At 52.5% G+C, this 20,354-nt stretch overlaps 1 protein-coding gene across 1 annotated transcript in view; it reads right to left on the bottom strand.

Moving 5' to 3' along the window:
- Nucleotides 1-20,354, bottom strand: part of atg14 (autophagy related 14) — a 56,076-nt gene that overhangs the window by 9,007 nt on the left and 26,715 nt on the right. Inside the window, exons 5-9 of the mRNA XM_070879171.1 lie at nucleotides 8,728-8,965; nucleotides 7,537-7,766; nucleotides 4,770-4,887; nucleotides 2,415-2,505; nucleotides 2,046-2,131 (exon numbers count right to left, since the gene is read on the bottom strand). Coding sequence (XP_070735272.1) covers nucleotides 2,046-2,131; nucleotides 2,415-2,505; nucleotides 4,770-4,887; nucleotides 7,537-7,766; nucleotides 8,728-8,965 — 763 coding nt within the window. The remainder of the gene's footprint in view (nucleotides 1-2,045; nucleotides 2,132-2,414; nucleotides 2,506-4,769; nucleotides 4,888-7,536; nucleotides 7,767-8,727; nucleotides 8,966-20,354) is intronic.

Here is a 20,354-nt window from a genome sequence, read left to right as displayed (position 1 = left end):
CCCACTGCTGATCCATCAAACTGTCTTCTGACAAAGGCCTTAAGCTCCCTCTACAAGACCTCAAATGTACTTCTATCTAAGTTATTGTTTCCAAATTGAACAACTTTTGGCTGTTCACTCTCCCTTTCCAGAAGTTTTTCAACCTATTCTATGATGACCTTCATACTGGCACAAGGGAGGCAACATACTATTTTGGACTCTGTCACAAATGCAAAAAAGGCTGACTGTTCCCCGACGATAGATTCTCCCACTAATATTTTTTGTACTCTCTGCCTCTTCACTTCCAGGTAGACCCTTACTCCATGGTGCCCACAATATTGCTGAGGTCCGCCTTTCTCTGAGTCAATGTCCATCTCGTATTTGTCACATATCTATCTATCTATTGGGCAGTTCCAGCAACTAGAGATTCCCTTCACCTCTGAATCTTGTCTTTATCTGCTGTACCCGAGGATAGTCATCCATTACTCTCTACATTACTCTGAAATGTCTAGCACGACCTCTTGGATGACAACATTCTGAAGAGCACAATCCAGAAACCCCTCATCCTCTCTGATGCTTTGTTGTGTGACTGCTCCAAATACTTCATTTTATAACAGTGCGAATGTGCTGCTACTGAATACACAGAAAAGCTTAGCTATTGTACTCCAAGCACATGATGAAGGTTCCCTGCCATCCCACTGTTTGAAAATGTGGACAGAGTTAGCTTGAACTCCCATTAGCAACAAGCTCTTGTAAGAATTACATTTTGCTTACTCACTTCATACAAGTATTAAATATCGGGGGGAAAAACTCTGTACAAGTGCACCTCCACTGAAGTTAAACTCCACATTCTTGCACCCCAATGGCCTCTCCAGGGTGATACGACATGGAGAAGACTTCCTGGTAGGATAGCAGATGAAAATTTAAGAAATTGTTGGAATCTGTGATAGGGAGACTGTTTTGTCTCTCTAGATGAATGAGCTAAGATCAGCCAGTGATCTCCATGTACATTGATCCTGTGATTTCCAGTAACTTTAAGGTATTATATGCTTTTCTTACATCAGTGTTGGCTTGGAATTGCTGCTTTCATTACCACTAATGCATGTTAATTGCTTCCTTTACAGCAGAGTCCAGTATTTTTTCCACTCTAGGTCAAGCTTCCAGGGCATACTTCTGATTTTTTTATTTTAAAAAAACCCACTGGAAAAAACCCACTGGAATGACATTCAGTATTTTCAAATCTTGTACCACCCACCGTAATTCATAGCAAATTGAAAGTCAATTCTGCCATAGCTTAGCGACTTGTCTTTTCAAGTACCATTGAATGCCTACCATCTGATTATTGGGGCTTTGTGCTGAGAGTGTTGGGTATGCCCTTGTAGGAAATAACAGGTTATTGTTTCAGACTTTGTTACTACTAGATCAGAAAATAATAGCCTGTAGGACTATTAAATAGCCATTGGAATTTTGCAAGCTAAGCCTATCCAGGATTAACCTGTCCAAGATCAACCAGATCAAAATGACAAACAAAACATGTAGTTTGCAGATCAGCCCACTGAAATCAGACTCCATCACTGACACATAACCTGAACAACATTTGTGTTTACATGAGCTACAAAGTATGAGAATGGAATGCCAATTCATCATGGGACTTGACTGGAATATCCTGATGCAGTGGTAACTTCTATTTTTTAACCCTGATACAAATTCAGGTTCACAAGGATCAGAGTAATGTAGAGTGTACGCTGACAAGCTTACGCCCCCACTTTTCCTATTGCTACTATCCACTATTATAAAGCCGATATGCTTCAGTGAGTATTTTAGAAACGCTTTCTCCCCCTGCCAAAGTATGTTGATTTACCGTTGCTCTTTACATAGGAAGCATTTAATGCTATTAATTAGCACTTATATTTTTTAAAAAGGAGTCAATATATGTAAAATTTAAATAAGCATTGTACTTTGAGTTTGCAAAAGAAAATTCATCAGAATTAAACTTTGTAACTTCAGGTAAACTGCTCCTCAAAGACTTACTGTTTGTTCCCAAACCTACTTGAGATCCAACTTACCTGCCGAGGTTTTTATTTTCAGGACTGACCAAGTGCATGATATTCCGGAGTGTGTGCAAGGGATGCAACAGTTCTGGGTTAACATGCTGTGTGATAAGAAAATGTTACAAAAGATTAGTAATATTAAAAATTAAGTTAGTGTGAACTAAGGATTATCTGTAGACTTTGTTACTATGTTTGTATAAACAGGATTTTTTGTAAAACAATAATTGAACTACGTTATTGTTACATTTCTTTGAGCTTTTAGTAACTCAAACTGCGCTAAGATACTTAAGAGCCATAAAATAATTCTCAGTGTAAAGCCAATCAGGCATATTTTTTTTAAATTGCAAATCAAAATTCAGTCTATTTGACATTTAAATGTGGTACCTGGGAAAAGCAGAGATGTAGGATGTTTGTGTTTAGCTTATTCACTGCTCGAATGAACTTCTTTCTGCTCATATTCTCTTCACAAAACTCACTGCAGAATACAAATCATCTTAGTAATACAAAACTTCATATTCCATATTTTGTGAAGCAGTGATAAACTAGAAATGATTTTGGTTTCAATGAGTGCTCAATGTAGGAAAATTAGTCCCAAATATAAGGAACATGGTCATGCATATATTTTGGAACAAACTGCATTTAAAGGTTTGGAGACTTTTAAGATGAGCACTAAAAATGGAACAAGTAACCTTAATCTTAGCACCATCATTTAACTTCAGCAATTACAAATAGTAGGTCATTAACCAGGGATTGCCTTTGTGCAGTTAGACTAATTAGATCCTATATGCTTAAGGAGGCAGACATTTTGACATGTTTCACACTAGAGACAGAGTTGGGGAAAAATTGGGAAGAGATGTTTAGATTCTTTTCTCCTTAAATACAAGATGATTGTTAGCTTTCATAGATGCAAGGGTATATGATTTCTTAAGATACTGACTTTTAAAAGAAGCAAATTATGAAGTGTTGTATTCATGCACATCTTATAAACTGGGATTTGGTCTAGGTCCAACCACCTGTAAATTTTGCTTCCAATCAGACAGGTATCAGTAACAGCAGTGAAAAACTATTGTTTTGGAGCTCAATATATAGAAGTCAGTTCGCCATGAAGTCATTCTTATGCTAGTGCAGAGAAAGAACGAGTACAAGTTAATCCAGAGATGTACATTTACTTCAGGTGACTCGAGTACTAATCTTTAAGTGAAACTAAATTAATAGGAATCTATCTGAAATTTCCATTACCAAGATAACATGTCAGTAGTTACACAAGTTGAGAGTGACATAAGCTGCTCCCTACACATTTATCATTAAAAGCAATCCAGAGAATAATGAAGAGATTACTTAATTAATATGGATAAAATTTTCCAACTTGTATTAATGGTGACTTTGTTGTAACTGTTTCCATAAGATCCATCTTGAACAGTTGGTCAGAGACTGATGAGAAATTCAGTTAAGATTATTTATTGTGGCAACATCTCATGATCTAGCAGATTATTTACTAGTATGTCAATTGTTGGAATGAGCCGACAGGATGTTAGTCAGTCTACTAAAAATCAAACAAACTAAATTGCAATTCATCAGTCTTTACAGATACAAAAATGGTGTTTGACATTCTTAGTATCAGGTGAGAGAAATGAACTTTATACAACTTTAAAAAAAAATTTTAAAAAGAGATAAAATCTTTTTTTTAAATCTTAGTTTTAAAACTAATCTGCCATAATACAATTTTTCTTTTCCACACCCTCTAATTTATTTTTCATCTTTACTACTTCTCTTATTCCCCTTTTTGTTAATTTTCCTCATCCTCTATAGATCTTCACGACCCCATACTCTGTACTAGATGGCACAGAAAACCTGCTCATAGGCCTTTGCTACTCTTGAGGGGTCAAAACCAGAGGGTTCAATGAGTAAGGGATGATGTGGAACTGAACTATACATAATAGAAGGTCCTAGGTTTGATTCCAAGTAAATGCTGAGTCAACCAATGCATGCTAAGATAGTAGAGGCTTGATAGGTTTGGGAGCAAAAAGACACCTCAGTGTCCCCAGGCTGGAAAAAGGAAAAATCAGCTGGGACACCAGCTTCTATTGCAATCCAGTAGCCTGTCTGTATGTGAATATCAGGTTACAACAGGATTGAGTCGGCTGTAATGCTCCGCACAGTCAGATAGCCTAGTAGTGCTCACTGTCCAAACTCTCATATTAAGAATGGTCATTTCAGTAATTTCATGGAGGATGCCAATGCTTGTGGAACCATAGTCTAACCATAAGTGATCACCTACAGGAGAGGAAGGGTAAATGGGAAGAAAATATTGACCAATTTCATTTCTGGTACATTTGCAATAGAAGCTGGCACCCCAGCTCATTTTTCCCTTTTCCAGCCTGGCGAAACTGAGGTGTCTTTTTGCTCCCAAACCTACCAACCCCCTACTATCCTAGCACTTTTATCATAATCCATGGTCAATCCCAGAAAGTCATTATGACAGGAAAGACTGAATCTCTCTCAGAATGCCTTTTCTTTCTTCCCTTGGCAAAGGAAGTTTCTTTAGGTAATTCTTCCTATTCACCCTCCCAAACGTATTCATTCTTGATTTTGAAAGTCAGAGCCAAGGCATTTCCAGTAAGCCCAATTGCCATTGGATTGGTCTTAATAGACAAAAAGAGCTTCTTCATCGAGTGGAAAGTTTAATATGCATGCTTCTGAAGGTTTACCATAGTTATTAGTTGACTTTAGTATACTCGCCTGTTGCAAAGTCTTTTGGGAAGATTTACATCAAGAATGTGAGAAAGTATATTTGCCAGTTGTGTGGCATAGCACAGTGCTGCACTGATGGTATATGCAGGGTTACTTTGTTCCATATCTGTATATAAACAATACAAGGCAAGATATAGACTGAAAAAGGTCGACAAACATGCATTCAATAATACTACACAAACACTTTGAAAACAACAACTTGCATTTATATAAGGCACAGCTGCCAATGGTGGAGCAGTTAAAATAGGGAACGCAAAAGAGCCCAGAATTGGAAGAGCGCAGAGATCTTAGGTTCTCAAGGGCTGGAGGAGGTTACAGAGATAGAGAGGGAATCCATGGATGCACGTGTTAACTCTTGTATACTCTCTACAGATCCTATGTTGTCCAGATAAAAATTAAGTAAAACCAGTAATACAGCAGTCGCTTCCAAAGCAATATTTTTTGTTCAGAATTAAAGTTACCAAGGTTTGTTCCAAAGGTTATGAGAATCACTGCCATAAAAGCTATCCAAATTGATCTTTTACAGCCTGGGACAAACCTAAAACTTGAGTTATAGTTCAAGTTTGTAACCAGGACAATAGTCAACTTTGATCTCAGGTGCACAGGGGTGTAAATTTCTTTCTTTATGAAACTGAGGCAAGTGAGTAACACAGATTTACATATGTACCTTTATGCCCTCAGTGAGCAACATTGTGGAGCGTCCACTAGTATTATAAGCACACGCAGTTTACAACTGAACTAGAAATAAGCAAACAGTCAGACATTCAGACAATAATTTCCCAGTTACAGCACAGGAGGAGGCTATTCGGCCCCTCGAGCCCATGTTGGCTCTCTGCAAGAGCAATTCAACTAGTCCCACTACCCCACCCTTTCCCCATATCCCTGCAATTTTTTTCCCTTCAGGTACTTCTCAAATTCCCTTTTGAAAGCCACAATTGAATCTGCCTCCACCCTGTCAGATATGAATTCCAGATCCTAACCACTCACTGTGTAAAAACATTTTTCCTCATGTCGCCTATGGTTCTTCTGCCAATCACCTTAAATCTGTGTCCTCTCGTTCTCGATCCCTTCTGCCAATGGGAACAGTTTCTCTCTATCTACTCTGTCTAGACCCCTCATGATTTTGAGCGCCTTCATCAAATCTCCTCTCAACCTTCTCTGCTCTAAGGAGAGCAACCCCAACGTATTCAGTCTATCCTTGTAGCTGAAGTCCCTCATCCCTGGAACCATTCATGTAAATCTTTTCTGCACCCTCTCTAAGGCCTTCACATCCTTCCTAAAGTGCAGTGCCCAGAATTGGACACAATACTCCAGCTGAGGCCAAACCAGTGTTTTATATAGGTTCATTATAACTTCCTTGCTTTTGTACTCGCTGCCTCTATTTATGAAGCCCAGGATTCCGTATGCTCTTTTAACCGCTTTCACAACCTATCCTGCCACCTTCAACGATTTATGCATATACCCAAGGTATATTTGCTTTAGAATTGTACCCTTTAGTTTATATTGCCTCTCCTCGTTCTTCCCACCAAAATGTATCACTTTGCAATTTTCTGCACTAAATTTCATCTGCCAAGTATCTGCATATTCCACCAGCCTGTCTATGTCCTCTTGAAGTCTATCACTATCCTCCTCACTGTTCAGTATACTACCAAGTTTTGTGTCATCTGCAAATGTTGAAATTGTGCCCTCGACACCCAAGTCTAAGTCATTAATATATATCAGGAAAAGCAGTGGTCCTAGTACCGAAACTACTCTGTTTCCTGTTACTTAGCCAATTTCATATCCATGCTGCCACTGTCCCTTTTATTACATGGGCTTCAACTTTGCTGGCAAGCCTATTATGTGGCCCTTTATCAAGTGTCTTTTCGAAGTCCATGTACACCACATCAACTGCATTGCCTTCATCAACTCTCTGTTACCTCATCAAAAAACTCAATCAAGTTAGTTAAACATGATTTACCTTTAATAAATCCGTGCTGGCTTTCCTTAATTAATCCGTACTTGTCCAAGTTAATTTTGTCCCTGATTAATCGCTTCTAAAAGCTTCCCCACTGCCAAGGTTAAACTGACTGGCCTGTAGTTGCTAGGTTTATCCTTACAATCTTTCTTGAACAAAGGTGTAACATTTGCAATTCTCCAGTCCTTTGGCACCAGCCCCATATCCAAGGAGGATTGGAAGATTATGGCCGGTACCTCTGCAATTTTACCTTTACTTCACTCAGCATCCTAGGATGAAAATGTTGATTTATTTTGAGGGGGGTTGGAAGAAGGAATTTTAAGGACAACAGAAACCTTTAAAAAAACTTTTTGCAGCCTGTGTCAGCCATTCTTAGGTAAAGGATAACACCAGTTAGATGGAGGTTGCATTCTGTCAAAACAATGTGCCTTAGAAGAGGCACTAATGTTATAATATTTCATTTTTACACACTAGCCATGCCAATGGGCTCCGAGTGAGACTGACAGACAAGTCAGCTTTAACTGGGCAAATGTACCTCTCTAATGGCCCTTACAGAAAGAGAATGATAAGACTATTATTGAATCAGTCTGGGTTGATGGTACACATACACATCCTTTATCTGAATTTCTGCTGCATTACATTGAGCCTATAGGTTCAACACAACAATTTACTACCCTGAAGTTTATTGAGACGGTGAACATGTTTCTGACTTATAGAAGTTACTAACAAGCTGGCAAATAGCTATTTTGAGTGGAATGTATAGCATTAAGTACTCTGAGGCTCACTTAAAAATCTCACCTGGCCCTTGTGCAGTTTTCTTTTCTTCCACCCAGTTATAATAAGCTGAATAATCCCCATTGCTGGGCAGGTATATCCAGCGGCCTACAATTCCTATGTTGGTTTCTCCATTGTTATCATCACAGATCCATCTTCCAGAGAGATAAGTAGTTCTCCTTGCCTCTGCCAGCTCACTTACTGTACTGGAGGTCATACCACTGTCAGATTCAAATGTTGTATCTGCTGGATCCCTAGCAATGCCAACAAAAAAAATTAAGTATAATGAAATTACACATTTTATAGTGAACACTTTACAATTCCTATTACTTAATACGGATTACTGTTCTGTATCACAAAAGGTTAAGTTCAAAGCCAAAAATCATACTTAAGGTATATATGCAGACAAAAGACAAAAAGGTCTGTAACAACAGAGTAAAAATCCAGCATTTGTACTAATAATTGATATGACTTTTAGTCAATCTACTAGGTTGCTAGAGATCCCTTTCAATTGCAAGGAAACTACTAATGAACTAGCTTTAACAAACCTATTTCCAAATATTCATAAACAGTGTTTAACTGATCCAACACTTGCAGTATAATTGGCCCTAGTGAGTTATCAATCCTAGCTGTGGAGAGAACAGAATGGGGGCCTGGTACTTCTTCACATGTAGGGATAGAAATTAGTGGCATAGTTACCCTAAACCAGATTCATGCACATCCCAGTGACCAATTGGAAAGTGCCAATTAGCAAGGTATGGAGGAAACCGTTCACCTGACCGCTACTGATGTGTGGCATCAAAACAAAAGAAGGGAAACATAAACTTTTTTTTCCCATTCTGTTCAGAAACTGCCATAATTTAGACCTGCAGCACTTACCATTTAAGAATCGTTCACAGTCACAATAGAGCCCTATATTCTCTTTTAGGTTGCAAAATAGCCTCTACCCATTCTTACAAGTCATTCAAATAATTTTATATCTACCAATTTAAAGCTGGAGACGGTTGCTACAGCGTTCTTTTATCAAATACTTCAAAATACTATAAATTTATTCCATCTGTGATTAAACTGTAGCAAGCAATATATTATATATAGAGAAAGAGAGATATTAACTAATAAGAAAGGATATATATCTTGAAAGTTGCAAAGGGTGTTCAGTACTCTTAAGAGTAAAGAAATCAAAGTTTATACCATTTTTATTTTAATCCTTCCTACCTCATTCCTATTTTCACCTCTTGTAGAGGGAAAATCACACGTGTTAGTTCCAGGATGTGTGTCCAACGGTTGCGGGCTAAGTGCTCCTGTCGATTCCAAAATTCAGTATTTTTCTTCTCGACCAAATCACTAAGTTTACGGATGTGTCTTTGAATCTTGTCCTTTTTTTCTTGATGTCGTTGGGCCCGACGTTGCAACTTTTGGTTGTCTTCCTGATTTTTAAGTACCAATTCAGTATCTGAATTTAGGAACAAAGTTGAAAGTTAGCAGCGCTACTTTCTTCTTCCTCTTCCACTTTCTCAAAACTTCCATTAAATAAAAAGTATACTATTAATATTTCCCTCTTCTCCATGTTCCACACCCATTGCCTGACCTTGGACAATGTCATTCTAAACCAGAAGGTGTGCAAAAGCAACGCAGGTCACTTTCCTTCCAATTTTACCTTCCTCTCCATTGGGATATGTTTGATCTTTGCTTGGAATTCCTCTATGACAGTTGCTCTTTTGGTAAAGAACAATGACATTTCTGTTAATGTGTGCACAGCAAAAACATCCATGGATTTTTTGGGGAACTTTTTCAGAACTTAAAAGGATACATTCCACAGAACTGCTCCATTATACCTTGGGCTAGAAATTGAACTTTTGGCAACAGCCGTATTTTTTTCGGCATTTTTTTGCAAAATACCGTTACAAATACCGCTATTTTTTAAAGGATTAAAATTGGCAACAAAATGAGTCAGATGGTAAAAATCGACGTTGCATGAGGATTCGCAATAGAAACCGCGTTTCTCGCCAACTTTAGTCAGAGACCAATTACTGCTAAAAAGGCAGACCCCGGGAAGGGGGAAAACACACCAAAAAATCATCATAACCAAAAATCACAAAACATTTACAATGATCCTTAACTAAATAAACGCTGCAAAAGAATTAATAAAAACTTTAACTTACCTTTTTTGCAGGTCTTCGTACTTACTGCTGTTTGAGGCTGCAACGCAGCTTTTTACCTGCCGTTTTTTGTTGTTGCATGGAATACAGGCGCGCCGAATGTCCAATTTAATGCGGTATCACATTTTTTGGCATTGCACGACGGCGGTCCGCTTTTCAACGGTATTTCAAAATCGCCGGCGCACAACTTTGGCCAATTTAGGTGAGCACATTTTAACGTCAAAAAAAGCGAAATATCGCCAAAAAATGGGCGCACAGCTGGCCAATTTCTAGCCCTATGTGTAATAAAGGGAGATAGCCATCATTCAGTCTCCTTGTTGCTGATTTGCATTTTAAAGCTGATGTTAGAGGCAGCCTGGCAGCAAGCACTTTGTTTACAATGTTTCCTTGTGTACCAACAATGAACCAATGATATGCAGCTACAACACACAATTCCTATTCATGATATCACAGCAGAAACTCCATACAAAATGTTTGCTTCCTAGCTGACTTTAGCCGCCAGAGAAATCTGACAGCAAGTATGCAAATATCTTCCTTTAGAATTGTGGGATGATTACGTGGAATGTGTTTTCCCTTTCAATACAATACAACAGCCATTATAAATTTAGACGTTTTGAACATTATGAAGTGAATTTTTTAAGCTGAACCAGATAAAGAGGACATAGACAGACTGGTGAAATGGGCAGACAGATGGCAGATGAAATTTAATGGAGAGAAGTGTGAGGTGATACATTTTGGTAGAAAGAATGAGAGGCCATATGAACTACATGGTACAATTTTAAAGGGGGCGCAGGAACAGAGATCTGAGGGTGTATCTACACAAATCTTTGAAGTTGGCAGATCAAGTTGAAAAGCAGTTAAAAAAGCATATCCTTGGCTTTATTAATAGAGGAATAGAGTACAAAAGCAAGGAAGTTATGCTAAACCTTTATAAAACACTGGTTATGCCTCAGCTGGAGTATTGTGTTCAATTCTGGGCACCACGCTTTAGGAAGGATGTCAAGGCCTTGGATAGGGTGCAGATGAGATTTACTGGAATGGTATCAAGTATCAGGGACTTCAGTTATGTGGAGAGACTGGACAGGCTGGTATTGTTCTCCTTACAACAGAAAAAGTTAAGAGATTTGTTCAAACTCATGAATGATAAAAACTGTTTTCAGTTGCAGAAGGGTCAGTAACCAGAGAACACAGATTTAAGGTGATTGGAAAAAGAACCAGAGGTGATATGAGAAAACTTTTTTTTAAACAGTGTGTTGCTGTGATCTGGAATGCACTGCCTGAAAGGGTGGTGGAAGCAGATTCAATAGTAACATTCAAAAGAAAATTGTGTAGAACAGGTTTTTTCAGTTCTACAAAAATCTTCACTTGCTCCATTCTAAGTTAGTTTGGAGTACGTTTTCACTGTGGAAACTTTCGAATCAGGCGTCAGTGGCCGGACACGCCCCATTTTGAAGAAAAAATTCTGTTCCAAAGTAGAACTGTTCTCCCTGACTAGAACTGCAGAAAAAAAAATGTGGAGAATTGCGATTTCTAAGATAGTCCGTTCTCCACCAATTGCTCCGAAAAATCAGGCGCAAATCATGTGGAAACTTGGGCCCTATGTGTGAAGAGCAGGGGAGGGCGATAAATTGAACAGCTCTACCAAAGAGCCGGCACAAGCAAGATGGGCCTTCTGTGTTGTATCATTTTATGACTCTACAGAAGATTTTAAAATATATTATATACTGGCGAATCTCCAATGGTGATGCAGTATACTAGTTTATTTCATGTCACATATAATATCTTATCAGGGCCAATGATTTACTGAATATTGTGGGAGCACAATAATTCAAATTGTGAACTAACTAAAACAATCACTTGAAAGCTGGCAACAGCATTCAAAAAATTTCCTGATACCTAAAATGGGCAGAGACAATAGAGGAAATGTGAAAGAAGGAAGTAGGAGAGGGGAGCAAGGTGGCAGTTTGGTTTCTGGAACAGTTGGGAAGAAGGGAGTATAGTGGCAAAAGTCAGCAGCAGACGGAGAACAGAGGCAGCACCAGATGAGAGGCCTCATGTTCGCCTGATGGAAGATTAGTACAGGTGGTGTGGCACTTAAGTGTGCGCTACACACAAGACTTAATATATTAATAGCAAATATTCTATGGCGTTGCTTATAGTGAATCGGAAGATGCGCTCTTTTATAACAATGCGGTGTTATGTAACACAAAATGTATTATGACCATATCAAGTTGTTGAGAGAGCGGAGGGGGGGGGGGGGGGGGAGAAGAGAGAAATAGAAGGGGGGGTTGGGGGGAGCGAGATGGGAGGGGGGGTTGGGGGAAGCGAGATGGGAGGGGGGGGTTGGGGTAAGCGAGATGGGAGGGGGGGGTTGGGGGAAGAGAGATGGGAGGGGGGGGTTGGGGGAAGAGAGATGGGAGGGGGGGTTGGGGGAAGCGAGATGGGAGGGGGGGGTTGGGGGAAGAGAGATGGGAGGGGGGGTTGGGGGAAGCGAGATGGGAGGGGGGGGTTGGGGGAAGCGAGATGGGAGGGGGGGGTTGGGGGAAGAGAGATGGGAGGGGGGGTTGGGGGAAGCGAGATGGGAGGGGGGGGTTGGGGGAAGCGAGATGGGAGGGGGGGTTGGGGGAAGCGAGATGGGAGGGGGGGGTTGGGGGAAGCGAGATGGGAGGGGGGTTTGGGGGAAGCGAGATGGGAGGGGGGTTTGGGGGAAGCGAGATGGGAGGGGGGTTTGGGGGAAGCGAGATGGGAGGGGGGTTTGGGGGAAGCGAGATGGGAGGGGGGGTTGGGGGAAGCGAGATGGGAGGGGGGGTTGGGGGAAGCGAGATGGGAGGGGGGGTTGGGGGAAGCGAGATGGGAGGGGAGGGGAGGGGGAAGCAGTAGGGGAGGGGAGGGGGAAGCGGGAGGGGAGAGCGAGATCGAGGGGGAAGCGGGAGGGGAGAGCGAGATCGAGGGGAGGGGAGGGGGGAGCGAGATCGAGGGAAGGGGAGGGGGGAGCGAGATCGAGGGGAGGGGAGGGGGGAGCGAGATCGAGGGGAGGGGGGAGCGAGATCGAGGGGAGGGGGGAGCGAGATCGAGGGGAGGGGAGGGGGGAGCGAGATCGAGGGGAGGGGAGGGGGGAGCGAGATCGAGGGGAGGGGAGGGGGGAGAGAGATGGAGGGGAGGGGAGGGGGGAGCGAGATCGAGGGGAGGGGAGGCGAGGGGGGAGCGAGATCGAGGGGAGGGGAGGCGAGGGGGGAGCGAGATCGAGGGGAGGGGAGGCGAGGGGGGAGCGAGATCGAGGGGAGGGGAGGGGGGAGCGAGATCGAGGGGAGGGGAGGGGGGAAGCGAGATCGAGGGGAGGGGAGGGGGAGGGGGGAGGGGAGGGGAGGGGAGGGGAGGGGGGAGCGAGATCGAGGGGAGGGGAGGGGAGGGGGGAGCGAGATCGAGGGGAGGGGAGGGGAGGGGGGAGCGAGATCGAGGGGAGGGGAGGGGAGGGGGAGCGAGATCGAGGGGAGGGGGGAAGCGAGATCGAGGGGAGGGGAGGGGGGAGCGAGATCGAGGGGAGGGGAGGGGGAGCGAGATCGAGGGGAGGGGAGGGGGAGCGAGATCGAGGGGAGGGGAGGGGAGGGGGGAGCGAGATCGAGGGGAGGGGAGGGGAGGGGGGAGCGAGATCGAGGGGAGGGGAGGGGAGGGGGAGCGAGATCGAGGGGAGGGGAGGGGAGGGGAGGGGGGAGCGAGATCGAGGGGAGGGGAGGGGAGGGGGAGCGAGATCGAGGGGAGGGGGGAGCGAGATCGAGGGGAGGGGAGGGGAGGGGGAGCGAGATCGAGGGGAGGGGGGAGCGAGATCGAGGGAGGGGAGGGGAGGGGAGGGGGAGCGAGATCGAGGGGAGGGGAGGGGGGAGCGAGATCGAGGGGAGGGGAGGGGAGGGGGGTGCGAGATCGAGGGGAGGGGAGGGGAGGGGGGAGCGAGATCGAGGGGAGGGGAGGGGAGGGGGGAGCGAGATCGAGGGGAGGGGAGGGGAGGGGGGAGCGAGATCGAGGGGAGGGGAGGGGAGGGGGGAGCGAGATCGAGGGGAGGGGAGGGGGGAGCGAGATCGAGGGGAGGGGAGGGGGGAGCGAGATCGAGGGGAGGGGAGGGGGGAGCGAGATCGAGGGGAGGGGAGGGGGGAGCGAGATCGAGGGGAGGGGAGGGGAGGGGGGAGCGAGATCGAGGGGAGGGGAGGGGAGGGGGGAGCGAGATCGAGGGGAGGGGAGGGGAGGGGGGAGCGAGATCGAGGGGAGGGGAGGGGAGGGGGGAGCGAGATCGAGGGGAGGGGAGGGGAGGGGGGAGCGAGATCGAGGGGAGGGGAGGGGGGAGCGAGATCGAGGGGACGGGAGGGGGGAGCGGGGAGCGAGATCGAGGGGAGGGGAGGGGAGAGCGAGATCGAGGGGAGGGGAGGGGAGGGGGGAGCGAGATCGAGGGGAGGGGAGGGGGGAGCGAGATCGAGGGGAGGGGAGGGGAGGGGGAAGCGAGATCGAGGGGAGGGGGAAGCGAGATCGAGGGGAGGGGGGAGCGAGATCGAGGGGAGGGGAGGGGGGAGCGAGATCGAGGGGAGGGGAGGGGGGAGCGAGATCGAGGGGAGGGGAGAGCGAGATCGAGGGGAGGGGAGAGCGAGATCGAGGGGACGGGAGGGGGGAGCGGGGAGCGAGATCGAGGGGAGGGGAGGGGAGGGGGGAGCGAGATCGAGGGGAGGGGAGGGGGGAGCGAGATCGAGGGGAGGGGAGGGGGGAGCGAGATCGAGGGGAGGGGAGGGGGGAGCGAGATCGAGGGGAGGGGGGAGCGAGATCGAGGGGAGGGGAGGGGAGGGGGGAGCGAGATCGAGGGGAGGGGGGAGCGAGATCGAGGGGACGGGAGGGGGGAGCGGGGAGCGAGATCGAGGGGACGGGAGGGGGGAGCGGGGAGCGAGATCGAGGGGACGGAGGGGGGAGCGGGGAGCGAGATCGAGGGGAGGGGAGGGGGGAGCGAGATCGAGGGGAGGGGAGGGGGGAGCGAGATCGAGGGGAGGGGAGGGGGGAGCGAGATCGAGGGGAGGGGAGGGGGGAGCGAGATCGAGGGGAGGGGAGGGGGGAGCGAGATCGAGGGGAGGGGAGGGGGGAGCGAGATCGAGGGGAGGGGAGGGGGGAGCGAGATCGAGGGGAGGGGAGGGGGGAGCGAGATCGAGGGGAGGGGAGGGGGGAGCGAGATCGAGGGGAGGGGGGAGCGAGATCGAGGGGAGGGGGGAGCGAGATCGAGGGGAGCGAGATCGAGGGGAGCGAGATCGAGGGGAGCGAGATCGAGGGGAGCGAGATCGAGGGGAGCGAGATCGAGGGGAGCGAGATCGAGGGGAGGGGGGAGCGAGATCGAGGGGAGGGGGGGGCGAGATCGAGGGGAGGGGGGGGCGAGATCGAGGGGAGGGGAGGGGGGAGCGAGATCGAGGGGAGGGGAGGGGGGAGCGAGATCGAGGGGAGGGGGGAGCGAGATCGAGGGGAGGGGAGGGGGGAGCGAGATCGAGGGGAGGGGAGGGGGGAGCGAGGGGAGGGGAGGGGGGAGCGAGGGGAGGGGAGGGGGGAGCGAGGGGAGGGGAGGGGGGAGCGAGGGGAGGGGAGGGGGGAGCGAGATCGAGGGGTGGGGAGGGGGGAGCGAGATCGAGGGGAGGGGGGAGGGGGACGAGATCGAGGGGAGGGGAGGGGGACGAGATCGAGGGGAGGGGAGGGGGACGAGATCGAGGGGAGGGGGACGAGATCGAGGGGAGGGGAGGGGGACGAGATCGAGGGGAGGGGAGGGGGACGAGATCGAGGGGAGGGGAGGGGGACGAGATCGAGGGGAGGGGGACGAGATCGAGGGGAGGGGAGGGGAGGGGGACGAGATCGAGGGGAGGGGAGGGGAGGGGGACGAGATCGAGGGGAGGGGAGGGGAGGGGGACGAGATCGAGGGGAGGGGAGGGGAGGGGGACGAGATCGAGGGGAGGGGAGGGGAGGGGGACGAGATCGAGGGGAGGGAAGGGGGACGAGATCGAGGGGAGGGAAGGGGGACGAGATCGAGGGGAGGGAAGGGGGACGAGATCGAGGGGAGGGAAGGGGGACGAGATCGAGGGGAGGGGGACGAGATCGAGGGGAGGGGAGGGGAGGGGGACGAGATCGAGGGGAGGGGAGGGGAGGGGGACGAGATCGAGGGGAGGGAAGGGGGACGAGATCGAGGGGAGGGAAGGGGGACGAGATCGAGGGGAGGGAAGGGGGACGAGATGGAGGGGAGGGAAGGGGGACGAGATCGAGGGGAGGGGAGGGGAGGGGGACGAGATCGAGGGGAGGGGGACGAGATCGAGGGGAGGGGAGGGGGACGACATCGAGGGGAGGGGAGGGGGACGACATCGAGGGGAGGGGAGGGGGACGAGATCGAGGGGAGGGGAGGGGGACGAGATCGACGGGAGGGGAGGGGGACGAGATCGAGGGGAGGGGAGGGGGACGAGATCGAGGGGAGGGGAGGGGGACGAGATCGAGGGGAGGGGAGGGGGACGAGATCGAGGGGAGGGGGACGAGATCGAGGGGAGGGGAGGGGGACGAGATATAGGGGAGGGGAGGGAGACGAGATCGAGGGGAGGGGAGCGAGATCGAGGGGAGGGGAGGGGGACGAGATCGAGGGGATGGGAGAGGGACGAGATCGAGGGGAGGGGAGATCGAGGGGAGGGGGACGAGATCGAGGGGAGGGGAGGGGGACGAGATCGAGGGGAGGGGAGGGGAGATGAGATCAAGGGGAGGGGAGGGGAGGGGGACGAGATCGAGGGTAGGGGAGGGGGACGAGATCGAGGGGAGGGAACGGGGACGAGATCGAGGGGAGGGGAGGGGGACGAGATCGAGGGGAGGGGGACGAGATCGAGGGGAGGGGAGGGGGACGAGATCGAGGGGAGGGGGACGAGATCGAGGGGAGGGGAGGGGGACGAGATCGAGGGGAGGGGAGGGGGACGAGATCGAGGGGAGGGGAGCGAGATCGAGGGGAGGGGAGGGGGACGAGATCGAGGGGAGGGGGACGAGATCGAGGGGAGGGGAGGGGGACGAGATCGAGGGGAGGGGGACGGGGACGAGATCGAGGGGAGGGGAGGGGAACGAGATCGAGGGGAGGGGAGGGGGACGAGATCGAGGGGAGGGGGACGAGATCGAGGGGAGGGGGCCGAGATCGAGGGGAGGGGAGGGGGACGAGATCGAGGGGAGGGGAGGGGGACGAGATCGAGGGGAGGGAGACGAGATCGAGGGGAGGGGAGGGGGACGAGATCGAGGGGAGGGGAGGGGGACGAGATCGAGGGGAGGGGAGGGGGACGAGATCGAGGGGAGCGGAGGGGGACGAGATCGAGGGGAGGGGAGGGGAGGGGGACGAGATCGAGGGGAGGGGAGGGGGACGAGATCGAGGGGAGGGGAGGGGGACGAGATCGAGGGGAGGGGAGGGGGACGAGATCGAGGGGAGGGGAGGGGGACGAGATCGAGGGGAGGGGAGGGGGACGAGATCGAGGGGAGGGGGACGAGATCGAGGGGAGGGGAGGGGGACGAGATCGAGGGGAGGGGAGGGGGACGAGATCGAGGGGAGGGGAGGGGGACGAGATCGAGGGGAGGGGAGGGGGACGAGATCGAGGGGAGGGGAGGGGGACGAGATCGAGGGGAGGGGAGGGGGACGAGATCGAGGGGAGGGGAGGGGGACGAGATCGAGGGGAGGGGAGGGGGACGAGATCGAGGGGAGGGGAGGGGGACGAGATCGAGGGGAGGGGAGGGGGACGAGATCGAGGGGAGGGGAGGGGAGGGGGACGAGATCGAGGGGAGGGGGACGAGATCGAGGGGAGGGGAGGGGGTCGAGATCGAGGGGAGGGGAGGGGGACGAGATCGAGGGGAGGGGAGGGGGACGAGATCGAGGGGAGGGGAGGGGGACGAGATCGAGGGGAGGGGAGGGGGACGAGATCGAGGGGAGGGGAGGGGGACGAGATCGAGGGGAGGGGAGGGGGACGAGATCGAGGGGAGGGGACGAGATCGAAGGGAGGGGAGGGGGACGAGATCGAGGGGAGGGGGACGAGATCGAGGGGAGGGGAGGGGGGAGCGAGATCGAGGGGAGGGGAGGGGGGAGCGAGATCGAGGGGAGGGGAGGGGGGAGCGAGATCGAGGGGAGGGGAGGGGGGAGCGAGATCGAGGGGAGGGGAGGGGGGAGCGAGATCGAGGGGAGGGGAGGGGGGAGCGAGATCGAGGGGAGGGGAGGGGGGAGCGAGATCGAGGGGACGGGAGGGGGGAGCGGGGAGCGAGATCGAGGGGAGGGGAGGGGGGAGCGAGATCGAGGGGAGGGGAGGGGAGGGGAGGGGGGAGCGAGATCGAGGGGAGGGGGGAGCGAGATCGAGGGGAGGGGAGGGGAGGGGGAAGCGAGATCAAGGGGAGCGAGATCGAGGGGAGGGGAGGAGGGAGCGAGATCGAGGGGAGGGGAGGGGAGGGGAGGGGGGAGCGAGATCGAGGAGACGGGAGGGGGGAGTGGGGAGCGAGATCGAGGGGACGGGAGGGGGGAGCGGGGAGCGAGATCGAGGGGACGGGAGGGGGGAGCGGGGAGCGAGATCGAGGGGACGGGAGGGGGGAGCGGGGAGCGAGATCGAGGGGAGGGGGGAGCGAGATCGAGGGGAGGGGAGGGGGGAGCGAGATCGAGGGGAGGGGGGAGCGAGATCGAGGGGAGGGGAGGGGGGAGCGAGATCGAGGGGAGGGAGGGGAGGGGGGAGCGAGATCGAGGGGAGGGGGGAGCGAGATCGAGGGGAGGGGAGGGGGGAGCGAGATCGAGGGGAGGGGAGGGGGAGCGAGATCGAGGGGAGGGGAGGGGGGAGCGAGATCGAGGGGAGGGGAGGGGGGAGCGAGATCGAGGGGAGGGGAGGGGGGAGCGAGATCGAGGGGAGGGGAGGGGGGAGCGAGATCGAGGGGAGGGGAGGGGGGAGCGAGATCGAGGGGAGGGGAGGGGGGAGCGAGATTGAGGGAGGGGAGGGGAGGGGGGAGCGAGATTGAGGGGAGGGGAGGGGAGGGGGGAGCGAGATTGAGGGGAGGGGAGGGGAGGGGGGAGCGAGATCGAGGGGAGGGGAGGGGGGAGCGAGATCGAGGGGAGGGGAGGGGAGGGGGGAGCGAGATCGAGGGAGGGGAGGGGGGAGCGAGATCGAGGGGAGGGGAGGGGGGAGCGAGATCGAGGGGAGGGGAGGGGGGAGCGAGATCGAGGGGAGGGGAGGGGGAGCGAGATCGAGGGGAGGGGCGGGGGAGCGAGATCGAGGGGAGGGGAGGGGGGAGCGAGATCGAGGGGAGGGGAGGGGGGAGCGAGATCGAGGGGAGGGGAGGGGGGAGCGAGATCGAGGGGAGGGGAGGAGGGAGCGAGATCGAGGGGAGGGGAGGAGGGAGCGAGATCGGGGGGGGGGAGGGACGAGATAGATCGGGGGGGGGGAGGGACGAGATCGAGCGGAGGGGGGGGGAGGGGGACGAGATCGAGCGGAGGGGAGGGGAGGGGGACGAGATCGAGCGGAGGGGAGGGGAGGGGGACGAGATCGAGGGGAGGGGAGGGGGACGAGATCGAGGGGAGGGGGACGAGATCGAGGGGAGGGGAGGGGGACGAGATCGAGGGGAGGGGAGGGGGACGAGATCGAGGGAGGGGGACGAGATCGAGGGGAGGGGGACGAGATCGAGGGGAGGGGGACGAGATCGAGGGGAGGGGAGGGGGACGAGATCGAGGGGAGGGGAGGGGGACGAGATCGAGGGGAGGGGAGGGGGACGAGATCGAGGGGAGGGGGACGAGATCGAGGGGAGGGGAGGGGAGGAGGACGAGATCGAGGGGAGGGGAGGGGAGGGGACGAGATCGAGGGGAGGGGAGGGGGACGAGATCGAGGGGAGGGGAGGGGGACGAGATCGAGGGGAGGGGAGGGGGACGAGATCGAGGGGAGGGGAGGGGAGGGGGACGAGATCGAGGGGAGGGGGACGAGATCGAGGGGAGGGGGACGAGATCGAGGGGAGGGGAGGGGGACGAGATCGAGGGGAGGGGAGGGGGACGAGATCGAGGGAGGGAGGGGGGACGAGATCGAGGGGAGGGGACGAGATCGAGGGGAGGGGGACGAGATCGAGGGGAGGGGAGGGGGACGAGATCGAGGGGAGGGGAGGGGGACGAGATCGAGGGGAGGGGAGGGGGACGAGATCGAGGGGAGGGGAGGGGGACGAGATCGAGGGGAGGGAGGGACGAGATCGAGGGGAGGGGAGAGGGAGGGGGGACGAGATCGAGGGGAGGGGAGGGGGACGAGATCGAGGGGAGGGGAGGGGGACGAGATCGAGGGGAGGGGAGGGGGACGAGATCGAGGGGAGGGGAGGGGGACGAGATCGAGGGGAGGGGAGGGGGACGAGATCGAGGGGAGGGGAGGGGGACGAGATCGAGGGGAGGGGAGGGGGACGAGATCGAGGGGAGGGGAGGGGGACGAGATCGAGGGGAGGGGAGGGGGACGAGATCGAGGGGAGGGGAGGGGGACGAGATCGAGGGGAGGGGAGGGGGACGAGATCGAGGGGAGGGGAGGGGGACGAGATCGAGGGGAGGGGAGGGGGACGAGATCGAGGGGAGGGGAGGGGGACGAGATCGAGGGGAGGGGAGGGGGACGAGATCGAGGGGAGGGGAGGGGGACGAGATCGAGGGGAGGGGAGGGGGACGAGATCGAG

The sequence above is a fragment of the Pristiophorus japonicus genome, chromosome 4, assembly GCF_044704955.1.
Source record: "Pristiophorus japonicus isolate sPriJap1 chromosome 4, sPriJap1.hap1, whole genome shotgun sequence".
NCBI lineage: Eukaryota > Metazoa > Chordata > Chondrichthyes > Pristiophoridae > Pristiophorus > Pristiophorus japonicus.
The sequence above is the reverse complement of the archived record's forward strand: the minus strand, read 5'-3'. Positions and strand labels throughout refer to the sequence as shown.